The 20,266-nt window shown below is 34.5% G+C and overlaps 1 protein-coding gene across 1 annotated transcript in view; it reads left to right on the forward strand.

Moving 5' to 3' along the window:
- The window catches only part of LOC148944008 (uncharacterized), a 29,756-nt gene extending 12,047 nt beyond the window's left edge, over positions 1-17,709 (forward strand). Inside the window, 1 exon segment of the mRNA XM_089101331.1 lies at positions 15,121-17,709. Coding sequence (XP_088957457.1) covers positions 15,121-17,709 — 2,589 coding nt within the window.
- The last annotated feature ends 2,557 nt before the right edge of the window (positions 17,710-20,266 follow it).

Below are 20,266 nucleotides of genomic sequence, written 5' to 3' on the forward strand. Positions count from 1 at the left end.
AAAAATAATTTTCAGACATTTCTTGTTAAAACCTTATTTTCAACTAATTCATCCGGGTTTTCGAAAGCAATTCATGCCAGAGTACAGCACTATAACTAGTCTGAGACATCCAAGCTGTCATCACCCTCATCCCCCCAAAAATGCTTTTCAGATATTTCTTGTTAAAACTTTATTTTCAACTAATTCATCCGGGTTTTCGAAAGCAATTCATGCCAGAGTACAGCACTATAACTAGTCTAAGACATCCACTAAGGCATCGCCCCCATCCCCCAAAAAATACTTTTCAGACATTTCTTGTTAAAACTTTATTTTCAACTAGTTCATCCGGGTTTTCGAAAGCAATTCTTGCCAGAGTACAGCACTATAGCTAGTCTGAGACATCCACTCTGTCATCTCCCCGTCCCCCACAAAAATACTTTTCAGACATTTCTTGTTTAAAATTTATTTTCAACTAATTCATCCGGGTTTTCGAAAGAAATTCATGCCAGAGTACAGAACTATAACTAGTCTGAGACATCAAATCTGTCATCACCCCATCCCCCAAAAAATACTTTTCAGACATTTCTTGTTAAAACTTTATTTTCAACTAATTCATCCGGGTTTTCGAAAGCAATTCATGCCAGAGTACAGTACCAAAACTAGTCTGAGACATCTAATCTGTCATCGCCCCATCCCCCAAAAAATACTTTTCAGACATTTCTTGTTAAAACTTTATTTTCAACTAATTCATCCGGGTTTTCAAGAGCAATTCATGCCAGAGCAGAGCAGTATAACTACTCTAAGACATCCACTCTGGCATTGCCCACATCCCCCCAAAAATACTTTCCAGACATTCCTTGTTAAAACTTTATTTTCAACTAATTCATCCGGGTTTTCGAAAGCAATTTATGACAGAGTACAGCACTATAACTAGTCTGAGATATCCACTCTGTCATCGCTCCCTCCCCCCAAAAAATACTTTTCAGACATTTCTTGTTAAAACTTTATTTTCCACTAATTCATCCGGGTTTTCGAAAGCAATTCGTACCACAGTACAGCACTATCACTAGTCTGAGACATACAATCTTACATCGCTCCATCCCCCCCAAAAAATACTTTTCAGACATTTCTTGTTAAAACTTTATTTTCAACTGATTCATCCGGGTTTTCGAAAGCAATTCATGCCAGAGTACAGCACTATAACTAGTCTAAGACATCAACTCTGGCATCGCCCCCATCCCCCCAAAAAAATACTTTTCAGACAGTTCTTGTTAAAAATTTATTTTCAACAAATTCATCCGGGTTTTCGAAAGCAATTCATGCCAGAGTAAAGCACTATAACTAGTCTGAGACATCCAATATGTCATCGCCCCATCCCCCCAAAAATACTTTTCAGACATTTCTTGTTAAAACTTTATTTTCAACTAATTCATCCGGGTTTTCGAAAGCAATTCATGCCAGAGTACAGCACTATAAATAGTCTAAGACATCCACTCTGGCATAGCCCCCAACCTCCAAAAACATACTTTTCAGACATTTCTTGTTAAAACTTTATTTTCAACTAATTCATCCGGGTTTTCGAAAGCAATTCATGCCAGAGTAAAGCACTATAACTAGTCTGAGACATCCAATATGTCATCGCCCCATCCCCCAAAAATACTTTTCAGACATTTCTTGTTTAAAACTTTATTTTCAACTAATTCATCCGGGTTTTCGAAAGCAATTCATGCCAGAATATAGTACTATAAATAGTCTAAGACATCCACTCTGGCATAGCCCCCATCCTCCAAAAAAATACTTTTCAGACATTTCTTGTTAAAACTTTATTTTCAACTAATTCATCTAGGTTTTCGAAAGCAATTCATGCCAGACTACAGCACTATTACTAGTCTGAGACATCCACTCTGTCATTGCTCCATCCCCCCAAAAAATACTTTTCAGACATTTCTTGTTAAAATTTTATTGCAGCTAAGAGGTAACTTCAAGAATGAGTTTGTTACCTATTTACAATTTCTTCATAATTTCTTGAATGAAATTTCCGTATTGTGTATCCAATAGGCGAAAACAATAAAGAGTTTATTATTTACTTGCGATTTTATTATGATTTCTTGAATTAAATATCTGTATTGTGTCCAGGAAGCAAATTCAACAAAGCGATTGTTACTTGCTTACAATTTCTTCATAATTTAATAAAATTAATAGAACTTCTAAAGAATAAAGACGGGTTAAGCTTAAAGATATTTATTGCTTAAACGTATTAACAGATTTTTTTTTGAGAAAAAAAAACAACAACACATATTTACATAAAAATAGTACTTAGAGTTCACACTTAAACTTTATTTTCAACTAATTCATCCGGGTTTTCGAAAGCAATTCATGCCAGAGTACAGCACTATAACTAGTCTAAGACATCCACTCTGGCATCGCCCCCATCTCCCAAAAAATACTTTTCATACATTTCTTGTTAAAATTTATTTTCAACTAATTCATCCGGGTTTTCGAAAGCAATTCATGCCGTACCACAGTACAGCACTATCACTAGTCTGAGACATCCACTCTGTCATCGCTCCATCCCCCCAAAAAATACTTTTCAGACATGTCTTGTTAAAAATTTATTTTCAACTAATTCATCTGGGTTTTTGAAAGCAATTCGTACCACAGTACAGCACTATCACTAGTCTGAGACATCCACTCTGTCATCGCTCCATCCCCCCAAAAAATACTTTTCAGACATTTCTTGTTAAAACTTTATTGCAGCTAAGAGGTGACTTCAAGAATGAGTTTGCTGCCTATTTACAATTTCTTCATAATTTCTTGAATGAAATTTCCTTATTGTGTATCCAATAGGTGAAAACAATAAAGAGTTTATTACTTACTTGCGATTTTATTATGATTTCTTGAATTAAATATCTTTATTGTGTCCAGGAAGCGAATTCAACAAAGCGATTGTTACTTACTTACAATTTCTTCATAATTTAATGAAATGAATAGAACTATTCTAAAGAATAAAGACGGGTTAAGCTTAAAGATATTTATTGCTTAAACGTATTAACAGATTTTTTTTTTAGAAAAAAACAACAACACATATTTACATAAAAATAGTACTTAGAGTTCAAACTTAAACTTTATTTTCAACTAATTCATCCGGGTTTTCGAAAGCAATTCATGCCAGAGTACAGCACTATAACTAGTCTAAGACATCCACTCTGGCATCGCCCCCAACTCCCAAAAAATACTTTTCAGATATTTCTTGTTAAAACTTTATTTTCAACTAATTCATCCGGGTTTTCGAGAGCAATTCATGCCAGAGTACAGCACTATAACTATTCTGAGATATCCACTCTGTCATCGCTCCATCCCCCCAAAAAATACTTTTCAGACATTTCTTGTTAAAACTTTATTGCTGCTAAGAGGTGACTTCAAGAATGAGTTTGCTGCCTATTTACAATTCCTTCATAATTTCTTGAATGAAATTTCCTTATTGTGTATCCAATAGGTGAAAACAATAAAGAGTTTATTACTTACTTGCGATTTTATTATGATTTCTTGAATTAAATATCTGTATTGTGTCCAGGAAGCAAATTCAACAAAGCGATTGTTACTTACTTACAATTTCTTCATAATTTAATGAAATGAATAGAACTATTCTAAAGAATAAAGACGGGTTAAGCTTAAAGATATTTATTGCTTAAACGTATTAACAGATTTTTTTTTGAGAAAAAAAAACAACAACACATATTTACATAAAAATAGTACTTAGAGTTCACACTTAAACTTTATTTTCAACTAATTCATCCGGGTTTTCTAAAGCAATTCATGCCAGAGTACAGCACTATAACTAGTCTAAGACATCCACTCTGGCATCGCCCCCATCCCCCAAAAAATACTTTTCAGACATTTCTTGTTAAAATTTATTTTCAACTAATTCATCCGGGTTTTCGAAAGCAATTCATGCCGTACCACAGTACAGCACTATCACTAGTCTGAGATATCCACTCTGTCATCGCCCCATCCCCCCAAAAAATACTTTTCAGACATATCTTGTTAAAACTTTATTTTCAACTAATTCATCCGAGTTTTTGAAAGCAATTCGTACCACAGTACAGCCCTATCACTAGTCTGAGACATCCAATCTGACATCGCTCCATCCCCCCAAAAAATACTTTTCATACATTTCTTGTTAAAATTTTATTGCAGCTAAGAGGTAACTTCAAGAATGAGTTTGTTACCTATTTACAATTTCTTCATAATTTCTGGAATGAAATTTCCGTATTGTGTATCCAAAAGGCGAAAACAATAAAGAGTTTATTACTTACTTGCGATTTTATTATGATTTCTTGAATTAAATATCTTTATTGTGTCCAGGAAGCGAATTCAACAAAGTGATTGTTACTTACTTACAATTTCTTCATAATTTAATGAAATGAATAGAACTATTCTAAAGAATAAAGACGGGTTAAGCTTAAAGATATTTATTGCTTAAACGTATTAACAGATTTTTTTTTGAGAAAAAAAAACAAAAAAACACATATTTACATAAAAATAGTACTTAGAGTTCAAACTTAAACTTTATTTTCAACTAATTCTTCCGGGTTTTCGAAATCACTTCATGCCTAAGTACAGCACTATAACTAGTCTAAGAAATCCACTCTGTCATAGCCCCAATCTCCCAAAAAATACTTCTCCGACATTTCTTGTTAATACTTTATTTTCATCTAATTCATCCGGGTTTTCGAGAGCAATTCATGCCAGAGTATAGCACTATAACTAGTCTAAGACATCCACTCTGTCACCGCTCCATCCCCCCCAAAAATACTTTTCAGACATTTCTTGTTAAAACTTTATTTTCAACTAATTCATCCGGGTTTTCGAAAGCAATTCGTCCCAAAGTACAGCCCTATCACTAGTCTGAGACATCCAATCTCACATCGCTCTCTCCCCCCCAAAAAATACTTTTCAGACATTTCTTGTTAAAAATTTATTTTCAACTGATTCATCCGGTTTTTCGAAAGCAATTCATGCCAGAGTAGAGCACTATAACTAGTTTGTGACATCCAATTTGTCATCGCCCCATCCCCCAAAAAATACTTTTCAGACATTTCTTGTTAACACTTTATTTTCAACTGATTCATCCGGGTTTTCTAAAGCAATTCATGCCAGAGTACAGCACTATAACTAGTCTAAGAAATCCACTGGAATCGCCCCCATCCCCCAAAAAATACTTTTCAGACAGTTCTTGTTAAAACTTTATTTTCAACTAATTCATCCGGGTTTTCGAAAGCAATTCATGCCAGAGTAAAGCACTATAACTAGTCTGAGACATCCAATTTGTCATCGCCCCATCCCCCCAAAAATACTTTTCAGACATTTCTTGTAAAAATTTTATTTTCAACTATTCATCCGGGTTTTCGAAAGCAATTCATGCCAGAATATAGTACTTTAAATAGTCTAAGACATCCACTCTGGCATAGCCCCCATCCTCCAAAAAAATACTCTTCAAATATTTCTTGTTAAAAATTTATTTTCAACTAATTCATCCGGGTTTTCGAAAGCAATTCATGCCAGAGTACAGCACTATAACTAGTCTGAGACATCCAATCTGTCATCGCCCCATCCCCCAAAAAATACTTTTCAGACATTTATTGTTAAAACTTTATTTTCAACTACTTCATCCGGGTTTTCGAAAGCAATTCATGCCAGAGTACAGCACTATAACTAGTCTAAGAAAACCACTGGAATCGCCCCCATCCCCAAAAAACATACTTTTCAGACCGTTCTTGTTAAAACTTTATTTTCAACTAATTCATCCGGGTTTTCGAAAGCAATTCATGCCAGAGTAAAGCACTATAACTAGTCTGAGATATCCAATCTGTCATCGCCCCATCCCCCCCAAAAATACTTTTCAGACATTTCTTGTAAAAACTTTATTTTCAACTATTCATCCGGGTTTTCGAAAGCAATTCATGCCAGAATACAGCACTATAACTAGTCTAAGACATCCACTCTGGCATAGCCCCCATCCCCCAAAAAAATTCTTCAAACATTTCTTGATAGATCTTTATTGACCAATAATACATACTTTATTTCAATCGAAATTAGATTCAAAGAACCGTTCTAACAGTAGAATGAGACTTTCACAATGTTGACAGCCCTATCCCCCAAAAAATTATGGTAAGGCCTATCTTGTTTATCCCTTACTTTAAACTAATTTATTCGGTTTTTCGAAAGCATTTCGTACCACAGTACATCACTATCACTAGTCTGAGACATCCAATCTGTCATCGCTCCATTCCCCCAGACAATAATTTTCAGACATTTCTTGTTAAAAACTTCATTTTCAACTAATTCATCTGTGATTTTGAAAGCAATTCGTACCACAGTACAGCACTATCACTAGTCTGAGACATCCACTCTGTCATTGCTCCATCCCCCCACAAAATACTTTTCAGACATTTCTTGTTAAAACTTTATTTTCAACTAATTCATCCGGGTTTTCGAAAGCAATTCATGCCAGAGTACAGCACTATAACTAGTCTAAGACATCCAATCTGTCATCGCCCCCATCCCCCAAAAATACTTTTCAGAAATTTCTTGTTAAAACTTTATTTTCAACTAATTCATCCGGGTTTTCGAAAGCAATTCGTATCACAGTACAGCACTATCACTAGTATGAGACATCCAATCTGTCATCGCCCCATCCCCCAAAATATACTTTTCAGACATTTTTTGTTGAAACTTTATTTTCAACTAATTCATCCGGGTTTTCGAAAGCAATTCGTACCACAGTACAGCACTATCACTAGTCTGAGACATCCACTCTGTCATCGCTCCATCCCCCCAAAAAATACTTTTCAGACATTTCTTGTTAAAATTTTATTGCAGCTAAGAGGTGACTTCAAGAATGAGTTTGTTACCTATTTACAATTTCTTCATAATTTCTTGAATGATATTTCAGTATTGTGTATCCAATAGGTGAAAACAATAAAGAGTTTATTACTTACTTGCGATTTTATTATGATTTCTTGAATTAAATATCTGTATTGTGTCCAGGAAGCGAATTCAAGAAAGCGATTGTTACTTACTTACAATTTCTTCATAATTTAATGAAATGAATAGAACTATTCTAAAGAATAAAGACGGGTTAAGCTTAAATATATTTATTGCTTAATCGTATTAACAGATTTTTATTTGAGAAAAAAAGCAAACAACAACACATATTTAAATAAAAATAGTACTTAAAGTTCACACTTAAACACCCAGAAACGATGGTTCCATGATATAGAATAGTTTTTACCATATCTTATGGATTTATCACGATCAGATATGTCCTTAGGTATCCACTGCGCGAAGAACTTAACCTCGTCTTCAGGACGGTGATAACCCCCTTCAAATTTAGGACAGTTAAACTCTTCTAGATTGAAAAGTGGAATCCTAGGGTCACACTTTTGAACTAAAACTTTATCTGTAGGTACATTACCCTTTATGTAGAGTGCTTCAACCCCAAAAAAGCTGCAAATTTCACTGACTTCCTCCTGAACATTTCTCAGTTCCTGACCAGTATTATTAAGTGGTGTAATCACTCTATCATAGAATCCCAGTCTGTTTATATGACGTAATGTAGTACTCCACAAGCTTTTATCATACTCAAACAGATTATAGTTCACTATCCAAAGATAACAGTCAATTTCTTCAAGATCCATAGACAATAATAAAAAAGCACATTCAAATATAACACACCAAGATGATTTTTTCAATCTGATAAATTCTGTGTCATACAGTCCTATCATCTTGGAGGCTATTAATGTAGTTGTTAAGTAGAGAAATAGTTCATTAAACTTTTATACCTTCGCTCAAGGTTGAATGGAGTTATGGCTAGGGAGATGAGTCCTAAAACCATCTGAATTCATTGTGGAGAGGAGTCATAAAACCCTTAGAAGTCATTTCGGGGAGGATTCATAGCCTTTTCTTGTGAAATTTTTTTATTTCTTGACTATTTTAAATTGACAACAGATCAGAGTACATGTTAAATTGACAACACTGTCCAAACATCACTTGTGTATTATACAGTACAAAATCAACCCATCTCCCCCAAAATACTTTTCAGCCATTTCTTGTTAAATTTTTTTATTTCTTAACTATTTTAAATTGACAACACATCGAAGTATATTTTAAATTCACAACACTGTCCAAACATCACTTGTGTATTATACAGTACACAATCAACCCATCTCCCCCCAAAACACTTTTCAGTCATTTCTTGTTAAATTATTTTATTTCTTAACTATTTGAAATTGACAACACATCGAAGTATATTTTAAATTGACAACACTGTCCAAACATCACTTGTGTTTTATTCAGTACGCAATCAACCCATCTCCCCCCAAAACACTTTTCAGCCATTTCTTGTTAAATTTTTTTATTTCTTAACTATTTTAATTTCACAACACCTCGAAGTATATTTTATATTGAATACAGTATCCAAACATCACTTGTGTATTATACAGTACACAATCAACCCATCTCCCCCAAAATACTTTTCAGCCATTTCTTGTTAAATTTTTTTATTTCTTAACTATTTTAAATTGACAACACACCGAAGTATATTTTAAATTGACAACACTGTCCAAACATCAATTGTGTATTATACAGTACACAATCAACCCATCTCCCCCCAAAACACTTTTCAGCCATTTATTGTTAAATTTTTTTTATTGCTTAACTATTTTAAATTGACAACACATCGAAGTATATTTTAAATTGACAACACTCTCCAAACATCACTTGTGTATTATACAGTACACAATCAGAACATCTCCCCCCAAAACACTTTTCAGCCTGGTTTTTTTAAATTTTTTTATTTCTTATCTATTTTAATTTGACAACACATCGTAGCATATTTTAAATTGACAACACTGTCCAAACATCACTTGTGTATTATACAGTACACAATCAACCCATCTCCCCCCAAAACACTTTTCAGCCATTTCTTGTTAAATTTTTTTATTTCTTAACTATTTTAAATTGACAACACATCGAAGTATATTTGGAATTGACAACACTGTCCAAACATCACTTATGTATTATACATTTCACAATCAACCCCTCTCCCCCCCCAAAAAAAACACTTTTCAGCCATTTCTTGTTAATTTTTTTTATTTCTTAACTATTTTAAATTGACAACACATCGAAGTATATTTTAAATTGACAACACTGTCCAAACATCACTTGTGTATTATACAGTACACAATCAACCCATCTCCCCCCAAAATACTTTTCAGCCATTTCTTGTTAAATTTTTTTATTTCGAAACTATTTTAGATTGACAACACATCGAAGTATATTTTAAATTGACAACACTGTCCAAACATCACTTGTGTATTATACAGTACACAATAAACCCATCTCCCCCAGAAACACTTTTCAGCCATTTCTTGTTAAAATTTTTTATTTCTAAACTATTTTAAATTGACAACACATCGAAGTATATTTTAAATTGACAACACTGTCCAAACATCACTTTTGTATTATACAGTACACAATCAACCCATCTCCCCCCCAAAAAACACTTTTCAGACATTTCTTGTTAAATTTTTCTTTTTATAAAATATTTTATTTTTAAATCAAATCTTATTTCATTCTAAATTTAAAACAATGTCCAATAATTTTTTGTGTATTATCTAGTACACAATCAAGTATTCTCCCCCAAAATACTTTTCACCAAAATTTCGTTAATTTTTTTTATTTGTAAATAATTTTAAATTGTCAACACATCGAAGTATATTTTAAATTGACAACACTATCCAAACATCAATTGTGTATTATACAGTACACAATCAACCCATCTCCCCCCAAAACACTTTTAATCAATTTATTTTTATATTTTTTTATTTATTAACTTTTTTAAATTGACAAAACATCTAATTATATTTTAAATTGACAACACTTTCCAAACATCACTTGTGGATTATACAGTACACAATCAACACTTCTCCCCCCAAAACACTTTGCAACCATTTCTTGTTAAATTTTTTTATTTCTTAACTATTTTAAATTGACAACACATCGAAGTATATTTTAAATTGACAACACTGTCCAAACATCACTTGTGTATTATAAAGTACACAATCAACCCATCCCCCCCACCAAAACACTTTTCAGGCCTTTCTTGTTACTTTATTGTATTTCTTATCTACATATCTGTGTCAACACATCGTATATTATTTTAAATTGACACACTGAATCAAACATCGTTTGCATTTTATACAGTAGACTATCAAACCATCCTTCCCTACAAAAAACTGATACGCCCTTTCCCGTTAAATTATGGCAGGTCTTCACTATTATAAATTGTCAACACATCGAATTATTCGCAAATGCTAAATTCTTTTTTTTCCACCTTAATAGGATCAAATTTGCAAATGCTAAACCCTTTTTTTGTAGATGTCAATCAAACGCCAAGGAACGTAATCCCCCCGAACACATCAGACTCTTTCCAAGGCAGATTAGCTTTTTAAAATGTTCACGTGTAAGTGTAATGTCTCAGGCATGGGTTTTTCTTGCGCAATTCCAATGTATATTTTCATGTTTCGTGGTGCCTATTACCTCAGGTTTAAGTTTCTATGTAAGTTTCGTTTCAATAGATACATTACTACTGAAAAGAGGCTGTCACATATAAACCGAATCAGATTAGAAAGTAAATCCAAGGGTCATTTTTATTGCATTTGGTCATTTTAGCCTTCTTCAGCAGAGGGGATGGGAGCTCCTAACTGTAATGGGATCAATTCTCAAAAACCTCAAAATCTCCCAATTTAAGTTACCCAAGTAAAATTATTTAAGTTACCAAGTAAATAATTTTACATCGTAATTATACCTTGTAACAAACATCGTAAGAATCTTTCCCACAGAAAATCCAGTAAATAAATCCACCCAGGTGTCGCCAATAAACGCAATAAATATCATTTTGACCAAATCTTATATGACAGCCAACGAATAATGTAATTTGAATCTTAAGAGCTCGAAAATACCAAACTGTCAAGAGAGTAAAATTTATAATACAAAAAATAGTCACTCGAGATGCAAAATATATTTTTATAAGCTAATTGCATTGTTCTGGAGACTAAAGTTTAAAACTATCAATCTCAATGTAATTAAATCGTATTATCTTTTACCAACTCTCACAGAAATAAATTATAAGTCTTCTGAAAGTTAAGAGACACCCTGCTGGGAAAATGTTAAAATGTAAAACTTTGTTCGTTAGAAAAAATTCCAAAGTGATATTTTAATAGTCATAAATTAAGCAACACTTGCTAGCAAAATGTTGCAGTGTAAAATTTTGAATTGTTAGAAAAATTCCAAAGTGATAGCTTAAAAGTCATAAACTTTAATTAAACCCCAGTAGCCCATTGGTGCAAGCCGGCCCAATAGTGATGTAAGACAAATAATTCAACCAATAAGAGTTGCAAAATATACTTTTAGCAACGCCTAAACGTAACCCCCGGCAGAATTGCAGAGGATAGATAGTTAGGACTTAACAATTTTGCTCCAGTCTATTTTTGAGTCTTGTAGCAGTCTTATGGGAGTCTTAGAGAAGTTACACAGCTAGCCTAACCGAGGATTTTCTTATGATATGTGTGTATATTCAAGATAAACCTTCGAGAAAACTTTTTGACAGTGCATTAACTTTTGTGTAGCATCACTCCAGATGACAATCTTGTACCAGTGTTTTGTATTACAAGTGTGTTGATATATCCGAAGCCCTGCGACAATTATGTGAGTAACAATAAATGCATTACTTTCTTATTTTATTCTCTCTATGTTAATATTTCTCAAGTTTGTTAGTCCTTGTGGCTCCACTCGCTCCTAAGGGAAATTGAAATTTATAAGTCTGATTTTGACTCAGAATGGCCGTTAACATAAGCTCCCTGCGCGTACTCCTGGTTTAAGCTCCCCTCTCTAGAAGTTCAGCCTCCACTCAGGTAAGCCACACGCGAACCGTCAGCAAAGAGTTTAACTTAATTTCCCCATTAAATTAAACAGTTGATATAAGAACAAACAATTTTTATTGAGACTCCTTTATCAGAAGATATTATTGAATAACAAAACTAGAATCTCCTTCTACTTATAAACCCCCCCCCTCCATTAGAATTGGCGCGGCCTGTTTAAAGGAGCAAAAACACAAGGACAACATTAAAAAAAAAAAGATTGTTGAGAAATATTACGCAGGGGGAAAGTAAGCATGCATTAAAGTACCATTTTTTCCGCATGCTTTGAAGTGTCATATTTTTTTTTGCATGCTTTGAAGTGTCATAATTTGTGAATATTTTGAAGTAAAATATTTTATTAAACCTAAATCCCCCGAAAATAGTAGCAAAAAAAAATACATATAATTAAGAAGAATCGAATTTAGATAGTATCAAAATAAATAAAACCAGTACCGAATCTTGAGCCGTCGGCACAAGAAACTTTAACCCACGCAATAATACGTGGCAGACAAGACAATCAAATGTCAACCAACTTGGAACTTCCCTAACAAGCGAAATTCCCACCGAACCCCAACCTCAAACGCCAACTTATCAGATAAGCGCACAGGGAAACGAATTAGGCCCCCAAGAAAATTAACCGGGACCCTGGAGGCCAATGTTTTTTATAGGTCCCATCCAGTAATTGTACCTTCCTTAAGTGATAATGATGATATATTACCTATATTGAATAATTTTAGTGTTGCGAGTATTAATTTCAAAGCGTTAATAGATTCAGGTGCATCTGTCAACATAATAAATTTGAATATATTTAAAAGACTACAAATATATATTAAGCGACGGAAAAATTTCAATATTCCCAGTTTAACAAGTGTCACGGGGCATAGGCTCGAAGCTGTAGGCTCCATATGTTTAGATGTGACAAAAGACAATAAAATCTTTCCTACAAACTTCATAATCTGCAAAAATTTTCCATATGAGGCTATAATTGGTGCTAATTTTTTAAAATCTAATAAGGTGTTATTAGATATAGCAAATAACAGACTCGTGTATCCATACGATCCTATTCTCCAACGCGTGGAGAGAGGGGAAGCAACAGTAAATAGAATAAAATCTTTTGTACCCTATCTCTCGTCTCGTGGGAGAAATTCAAGCAGCAAATGGATCAAGTCAGTAAAAGCAAAAATAGGGAAAATGCAGGAGTATAGACAAACAGAAATAAAGAAAATAACCGAATTATGGACTGAAATAATAAATCCAAGTACTATTGTAAGGGGAAAGGACTTGGATCTACCCTTACAACCAACCCCACAAGCGGAAGACTTGCCGCAAGACAGCGCTAGTCTTAACCTAATAGAAAATGACTCGAAAGAAAAATACTATGGGTTCGCGGTACGTAAAACAAAAATCCCCCCAAACACTATGCAAAGAGTGCAAATCTCTCAAATGATCACCCCCGTAAATGACAATTCCGAAATTTGGTTCGCATCCCCGTGTAAAGAAATTCCAGAAAATCTGCTTTGTGAAGAACAGATCATCTCATATGAAAAAGGCGAAGGTTTTATTTGGTTAACTAACACACATGAAAACGATATGATTACATTGAAAAAAGGAACATGTCTCGTTGAAATACAAGTTGTTTCTGAGCATGATCTAAACAAATGGCGAAACTCCAATGGAAGCCTGGTGAATAGTATTGGTGATAATAATCCAAAGAATAAGTACCCCCTAACAAAACCCCAATTTTTGGAAAAATTTAAATTAGATCATATCCAAGAAACGCAATTGAAGAAAAAATTATGTGAATTGCTCTGGAATTTTAGAGATATTTTTTCTACATGCAAGGAAGATATTGGGATAATACCGTTTTATCAACACTCTATCCAAACCACAGGGTTACCTGTAGCTAAACAACCCTATCGCATTCCCCATCCCTACAAAGGCTGGTTAAAAAATAAAATCCGCGAATTAGAAAGAAACAACATTATACGGCCAAGCATAAGCCCGTATTCAGCCCCCGTTATACTAGTACCAAAAAAGAACAAGGACCTTAGGCTTGTAGTAGATTATAGAGCCTTAAATAAGCAGGTAGTTAGTGACAAATTTCCCCTGCCCCGAATTGACGAAATCCTACATTCCATCTCAACAAAAAATAAAATTTTTACATCTCTTGACCTCACGCAGGGTTATCACCAGGTTAAGATAGCAGAAAATGACGTTTACAAAACGGCTTTTTCGACGACGGAATGTGGATCCTTTGAATATTTGAGAGTACCCTTCGGACTCTAAGCTAGCTGAAGTGGATTATGTACACCTCTATTACATTTATTGCGAGGTATAGAAAATATTATCCATTTTGTGGATGATGTTATCTGCATGGGAGAAACACCGGAAGACCATTTAAAAACATTAGCCAAAGTTTTTGAAAAATTCAGAGAGGGTAATCTGAAATGTAGACCTGAAAAAGTAAATTTGCTTCAATCAGAAATAAAATTCTTAGGAATGATAGTGACCCAAGGTCAAATATCACCGGACCCTGAGAAAATAAAATGTGTAGAGAATCTTAAGCCACCAAAAACTATGAAACAATTAAGAAGTATTATTGGCTTAACCAGTTATTTTAGAAAATTTATACGCAACTACGCCCAAATCGCAAAAACCCTAACAGATCTAACCAAAGGGAATTCCCAAAATATTACCTGGTCGCAGGAAGCTCAAACTTTTCTTAGACACTCTCAAGAAGGCTCTTACTTCTGAACCAATCTTGTCGCTACTAGACTTTGAAAAGGGACAATTCGTGGTTACCACTGATGCTTCAGCTTTAGGCATCGGTGCAATTCTTTCCCAATTAATCCTTATGGAAAACTACCCTAAATCCCTACAAGAACCCTCTCAGTATATAGAGAATGTCATTTGCTATTCAAGCAGAACTCTAACCAAAGGTGAAAGTAGTTATTCAGCAACGCAATTAGAGTTATTATCTATAATTTACCATTTAGATAAATTCAGACATTATTTAGTAGGACGAACATTTAAACTGCGCTCGGACCATAAAAGCTTACAGTACCTAAGCACATTCAAGAATCCAACCGGAATTTTAGCGCGATGGATAATGAAAATCCAAGATCTGGATTACGAATTTGAACACGTGACCGGTAAACAGAATGCCCCCTGTGATTACCTAAGTAGATACCCTGAGGATAACCCTTCAGATAATGAAACTAAACAAATAAATGCCATTAATCCCTATAAACGAAGACACAAGAAGAATAAACCAAAAGTCATTACAGAAGAAAAGGGGCCACGAGTAATTCCCTTATCCCTACCCAATATCAAAAGGAACCAAGTTAAGGATGAAATGTGTTTGACTCTCATTAATTACTTTGTGAATTCTGATAATCTCCCTGATAAGTTCAAAGCCCTAAGACGGTAAATAGACAATTTTTATTACGATTTGGACAAAGAAATCCTTTGCAAGATAGTAACAGGCGAGACAAATAGAGATCAAACCTTAGTAATCCCTGTATTCCCCCAAAGCTTAGTAATACCTGCCTTCTAATACTTTCATTCCAAAATAGTTGGACACTTGGGAATAACCAAAACATTTCACAAGCTAAAACAATACTTTTATGTTCCGTCGGCATTAACAAAACTCAAAGATTTTATAAGTACATGTGAAGCGTGTAACTTAAGAAAAAATCCCCAAACGTACCCAAATCCCCCGATGGGAAGGGTGCCAGAAGCAAGATTTCACTTCGATATCGTATCATTCGACCTATATGGTACGAGTGGTGGATTACCTGTTTCTAATAGAGGTCATACTTGCGTTCTCTCAGTAATAGACCATTTTGCCGGCTTCACTTTTGCCAAAGCATTGAAAAATCAGGGCGCATATGCCACAAGTAAAGCGTTAGCTAAAATATTTTTAAAATTTGGCGTTCCTCACCAGGTTATTAGCGACAACGGAACCTACTTCGTTTCCAAGGTAACTAAGGATTTAATGAGTTTCCTTAAAATCGAAAAATTATTAACCTCACCCTACCATCCCCAAGCTAATGGAAAAATTGAAAATAGGCACAAAATATTTTCCAATGTTTTAAGTATTTATTCAAAAGATAACCGAAATGATTGGGATCTGTATCTACCTTACTTAACCAATGTAATTAATACTGCTTATTCAGAAGCGACCAAGGAAAGTCCATTTTTTCTTTTATTCGGACGTGATTTTAAAATACCATATCAAGAAATTATAGAATCAAGAGAGTATTATAATAATACAGAGGACTACAAGCAAGATTTTATAAATAGGATGAGAAAAACCTATAAAATAGTTAGACAAGAGTTGGAAAAATGTAAAGTGAACCAAGAGTTGAGAAATGAATCCAAAATCAAGGGGAATATAAATTTTAAGGTAGGCGACTGTGTCTATCTGAAAAATGAAGCTAAACTGGAAGGCAAAAAACTTTCCAATAAATATTCAGGACCCTACAGAATAATCAAAAAATATGACAACGATTTTACTTTTAAAATGATAAACCCAGAAAATGGGAGAACATATAAAGCACATGTTAGCCGTATAAAAGGTGCCAAATACCCCGTTACGTGGGCACCCGAACCCTCATCTTCAGAATCATCAAACGCGGAAAATCAATTTCCGAAGTCCAGGCTATCCGAACTAAAACCCTTTAATTTTAAACAAAACTATTTTGAAAACCATAGCGAAGAGGAAGATTTTGAAGAATTCTTAGCTATCAAGAATCTAGTCATCCCTAAAAGAAAACCCCTAGGATCCATGCCCGCGAGAACCCCAAAGAGTCCAGAAAATTCGTCTTCAGATCACTCGGAGCCAGAATTAGGTTATACGCTGTCGCCGAAAACCCAATTTTTCCCCAATAGAATTTCGACCCCATATCCCCCCAAAAGATTTCCTGGCGGCATGGTATCCCCAGCAACCCCGATAGAAAGACCCCTATCGCTACAGGAGGAATTAAACAGAGCCGTGGAAACCCCAGGTGCAAAAAGGAGGAAGACTCCTCCTAGGGATACAAATACAAAAAGCTTGAGAGAGGCCATGGACATTGTAAATTATCTGATAAAAACAAGGCAAAGTACCTTGCCTTGGACACAGGAACGCCCTGAAAATGAGGACTTGGGACAATACCATCACATAACGGTATCTAAAGTAAAACCCAAAGAATCCCATTCCTGGAAACAGACAATGCTACGGAATACACCTCACCCCCCGGAAGATATGGCATTCAAGCAGTGGAGACAATCTCCAAAAGTATTTGACTCCTCCCAGAGTTCCCGGGAATCTTTTAACTCCCCTGAAACAGGACCTCAACGCGAGGAAATGGAAAATAAACCCTCAACCTCTAGAGGAGACGAAATATATGAAGCAAGGGCAGGAGATACCCCTAAATCGCAAAGGACCGCCCCCGAAAGCCCAAATAGTGAATATTCAGACACTAGCTCTAATGAGTCCGACGATGAATCAGATCCTGACTACCCCCAGAACGCACCAAAGCAAAAACCGGCTTCTGCCGCGGCCCTTGCGAAAGCCGCAAAATTAAAAGGTCAAAAATACCTACTAAAACAGTATAAGAAATTTGATCTGATCTCTATGGGAAAATCAAAAAAGAATAAAAACAAGAAGGCGAACAGGAAATTACAACGAAATCTGGCAGAATTAGCAAGAGGCCAGACAAATGGACATACGTCTAGGAACAAAATACCCCAAAAACTTATATAGCAATATTAAATCGAAATGAACAATTTGAAAAAAAAACCTTAAAACAAGGGTGCATGAGTAGAATATTACAATGAAAAATACCCATGAAAGGTCAGAAGAAGTTAATAATCAATTTTTCCAGACAAACTATATCCTGGCTTGGTAAAGAACCCCAAAGATAGAAGAAGAACAAGAATTGTTCAAACCATCCTCCAAAAAGAAAAAATACCTATTGAAACCATGTTATTTACATAAAAAATATGTATAAAATATTTAAAATAATATAAAAACTTCTCGAAGACTCGTCAAAATTATTAGCATAAAAATCTAAAATCGACAATATGATAGAAACCACACTTAAATCCCTTAGGGACGTGAAGGCCTTCCAAGAAACAATGAACAAAAGAATAAATGAGATTTTAATAACTAAACAAATGGATAAGTTGGTTGAAACCCAGTTTATGGAAGTTAAAGAACAGACCGCCAAAATCCAAAATGAAATGGAATCAATAAGCGATGCCACGCTTTTCGAGGGATATAATTATCCCGATCAGATCCTAAAATTACAAGTATTATACGATAAAATGCAGGAAATTGGTAAAAAAGTACAAGATTATAGAAACAGTACTGTTCTGTCCGCGACAATGGCAGTAAAAGAAGCCCTAGCGCCCCATCGAGCAGAGATCCTAAACTTACAGCATAAATACGAGCACTTAAAAGAATAGAAAGAAATAACTCAGTTGCAACAGGACAGCTTAGAGAAACGACTAAAGGAGAACCATGCCAAAATCACCGAAGAACTTCAAAAACAGAAAGATTTCTGCTCAAACCTAGAAAAAGTGGTTGCAACATACTTCACTATCGAAATTGACCTACCCCTCAGTCCCCATTTGGAAAATCTTCTCACTAACACCTACAACGAAGGGTCATCCCAACCAGCATATTTTGCGATTCCAAATCAAGCCCGTCATCATCACATAAAACCCCAAGTGGAAACTAATCAACAGAATCCTCCAACGGATAATAATATAATTGTGAGGGCCCAGTACCCTGACGCCCAAGAGAATGTTACTACGGGCCAAGATTCCTCAGAAATCTATGCACCACAAGGAACACCCAAAACCCAACCATTGCCAGAAGGTACAGAAAACTAAGGAATACCAGACATGAGAATAAATAAAAAAAAAGAGGTAAAAATTCTTTTTCGTCAAAATCCCCTTCTAATACATTAAAGTGACTACATTTTATAGAATGTGATGTATACCGACAAAAAGTAGTAAATAACCCAATATTCGAACGAAAACTCGTTAAACTAGATAATTATGTTTCTGCTAGACAAAACATAGTATTTCCTTAAAAAATAAATAGATAAATAAATGCAGATTAAAAATTAAATGGTAAAAAAAAAAAAAAAAAAAAAAAAATGCAATGAATTGCAAACCTTTAATGAAGTGGACTTTTTAAACCGCCTTTGGGTTACCCCCCCCCAGAGTAGGTACACTTGACGTTCACAATGGCTCGCTTAATGAGGTGGTTTTCTTCGGGGCACGAGGATCAAATCCGTGTCCTAGGTTCGGCCGTCTATCAATCCATAACCCCAGACCACTACATTCCAAAACTTACTTTTAATTAAAAAAAAAAAAAAAAGTATTCGGATCGGCGCTTTAATAGATTCTACATCTTCTCAAAATCAATTTTGTGGGATATTTATTTTTAATCATAATGCCAACGACAAAATCAAATACGCACCTCCAAAATTTACTAAATCTAATCACAAGAAAAGGTGATCGGAAATAACCACCACCCAAACCTGCCGTAAAGAATATAAAACGTCAAACAACTTAAAAAAAAAAATTTCAGTCAAAAAAATATATGTGCGAGTTATTATCGTGTTAATTACCAAGCTAAAAGGCAATTAGGAAAACAGGTAATTAGCGGCAGTCTAATGATCAAACAGTTGGATTTATATGTGCGCGTATGTGCATATGTATGTATATGTGCATATATAAGTGTATATGTGTATATACGTGTGAGGATAGTAATAACTGCGAGGCAAAATTTACCTGCATATAAAGGTGTGATGACTGACATGATAATAAGTATAGGTTTTTACGTCAACTTACTTAACATATTCAAGACTAATTAATCCTTAAGAAGTTATACATTAAAGCCTAATGAAAAAAAAATCCGTCCCAACACGATTATTTAAATATGAACTGAATACTTTACAAGAAATTAACTAATTGAAAATAGCTATAAGTAAGATTGTATCTTTTCTGGGTAAAATAACGAATGTTTAATCCGCATATATGATTTTTGGCCTTTATCTGAGCCTTGATATGAAGTCAATTACTTAAAAGAACCCACCAAGTCGCTAAAAAAAAAAAAAAAATAAATAAATAAATAAATTCCCTTCTCGCCAATTTTGCTAAGCAAATACCACTTCGGCCAATGTTAAAATAATTCTGCGATTCCAATAACCCTTGTAAAGCGTTGATATGATAGGAAATTAAGACCCATGATACCAGGTGGAAACCATTAAGATTTATGATAGCGTAGTCAAACTATCTAAGCATAG

The sequence above is a fragment of the Artemia sp. Qi Xiang Cuo genome, chromosome 15 (genome assembly GCF_049724085.1).
Source record: "Artemia sp. Qi Xiang Cuo chromosome 15, ASM4972408v1, whole genome shotgun sequence".
In the NCBI taxonomy this organism is placed as follows: domain Eukaryota; kingdom Metazoa; phylum Arthropoda; class Branchiopoda; order Anostraca; family Artemiidae; genus Artemia; species Artemia sp. Qi Xiang Cuo.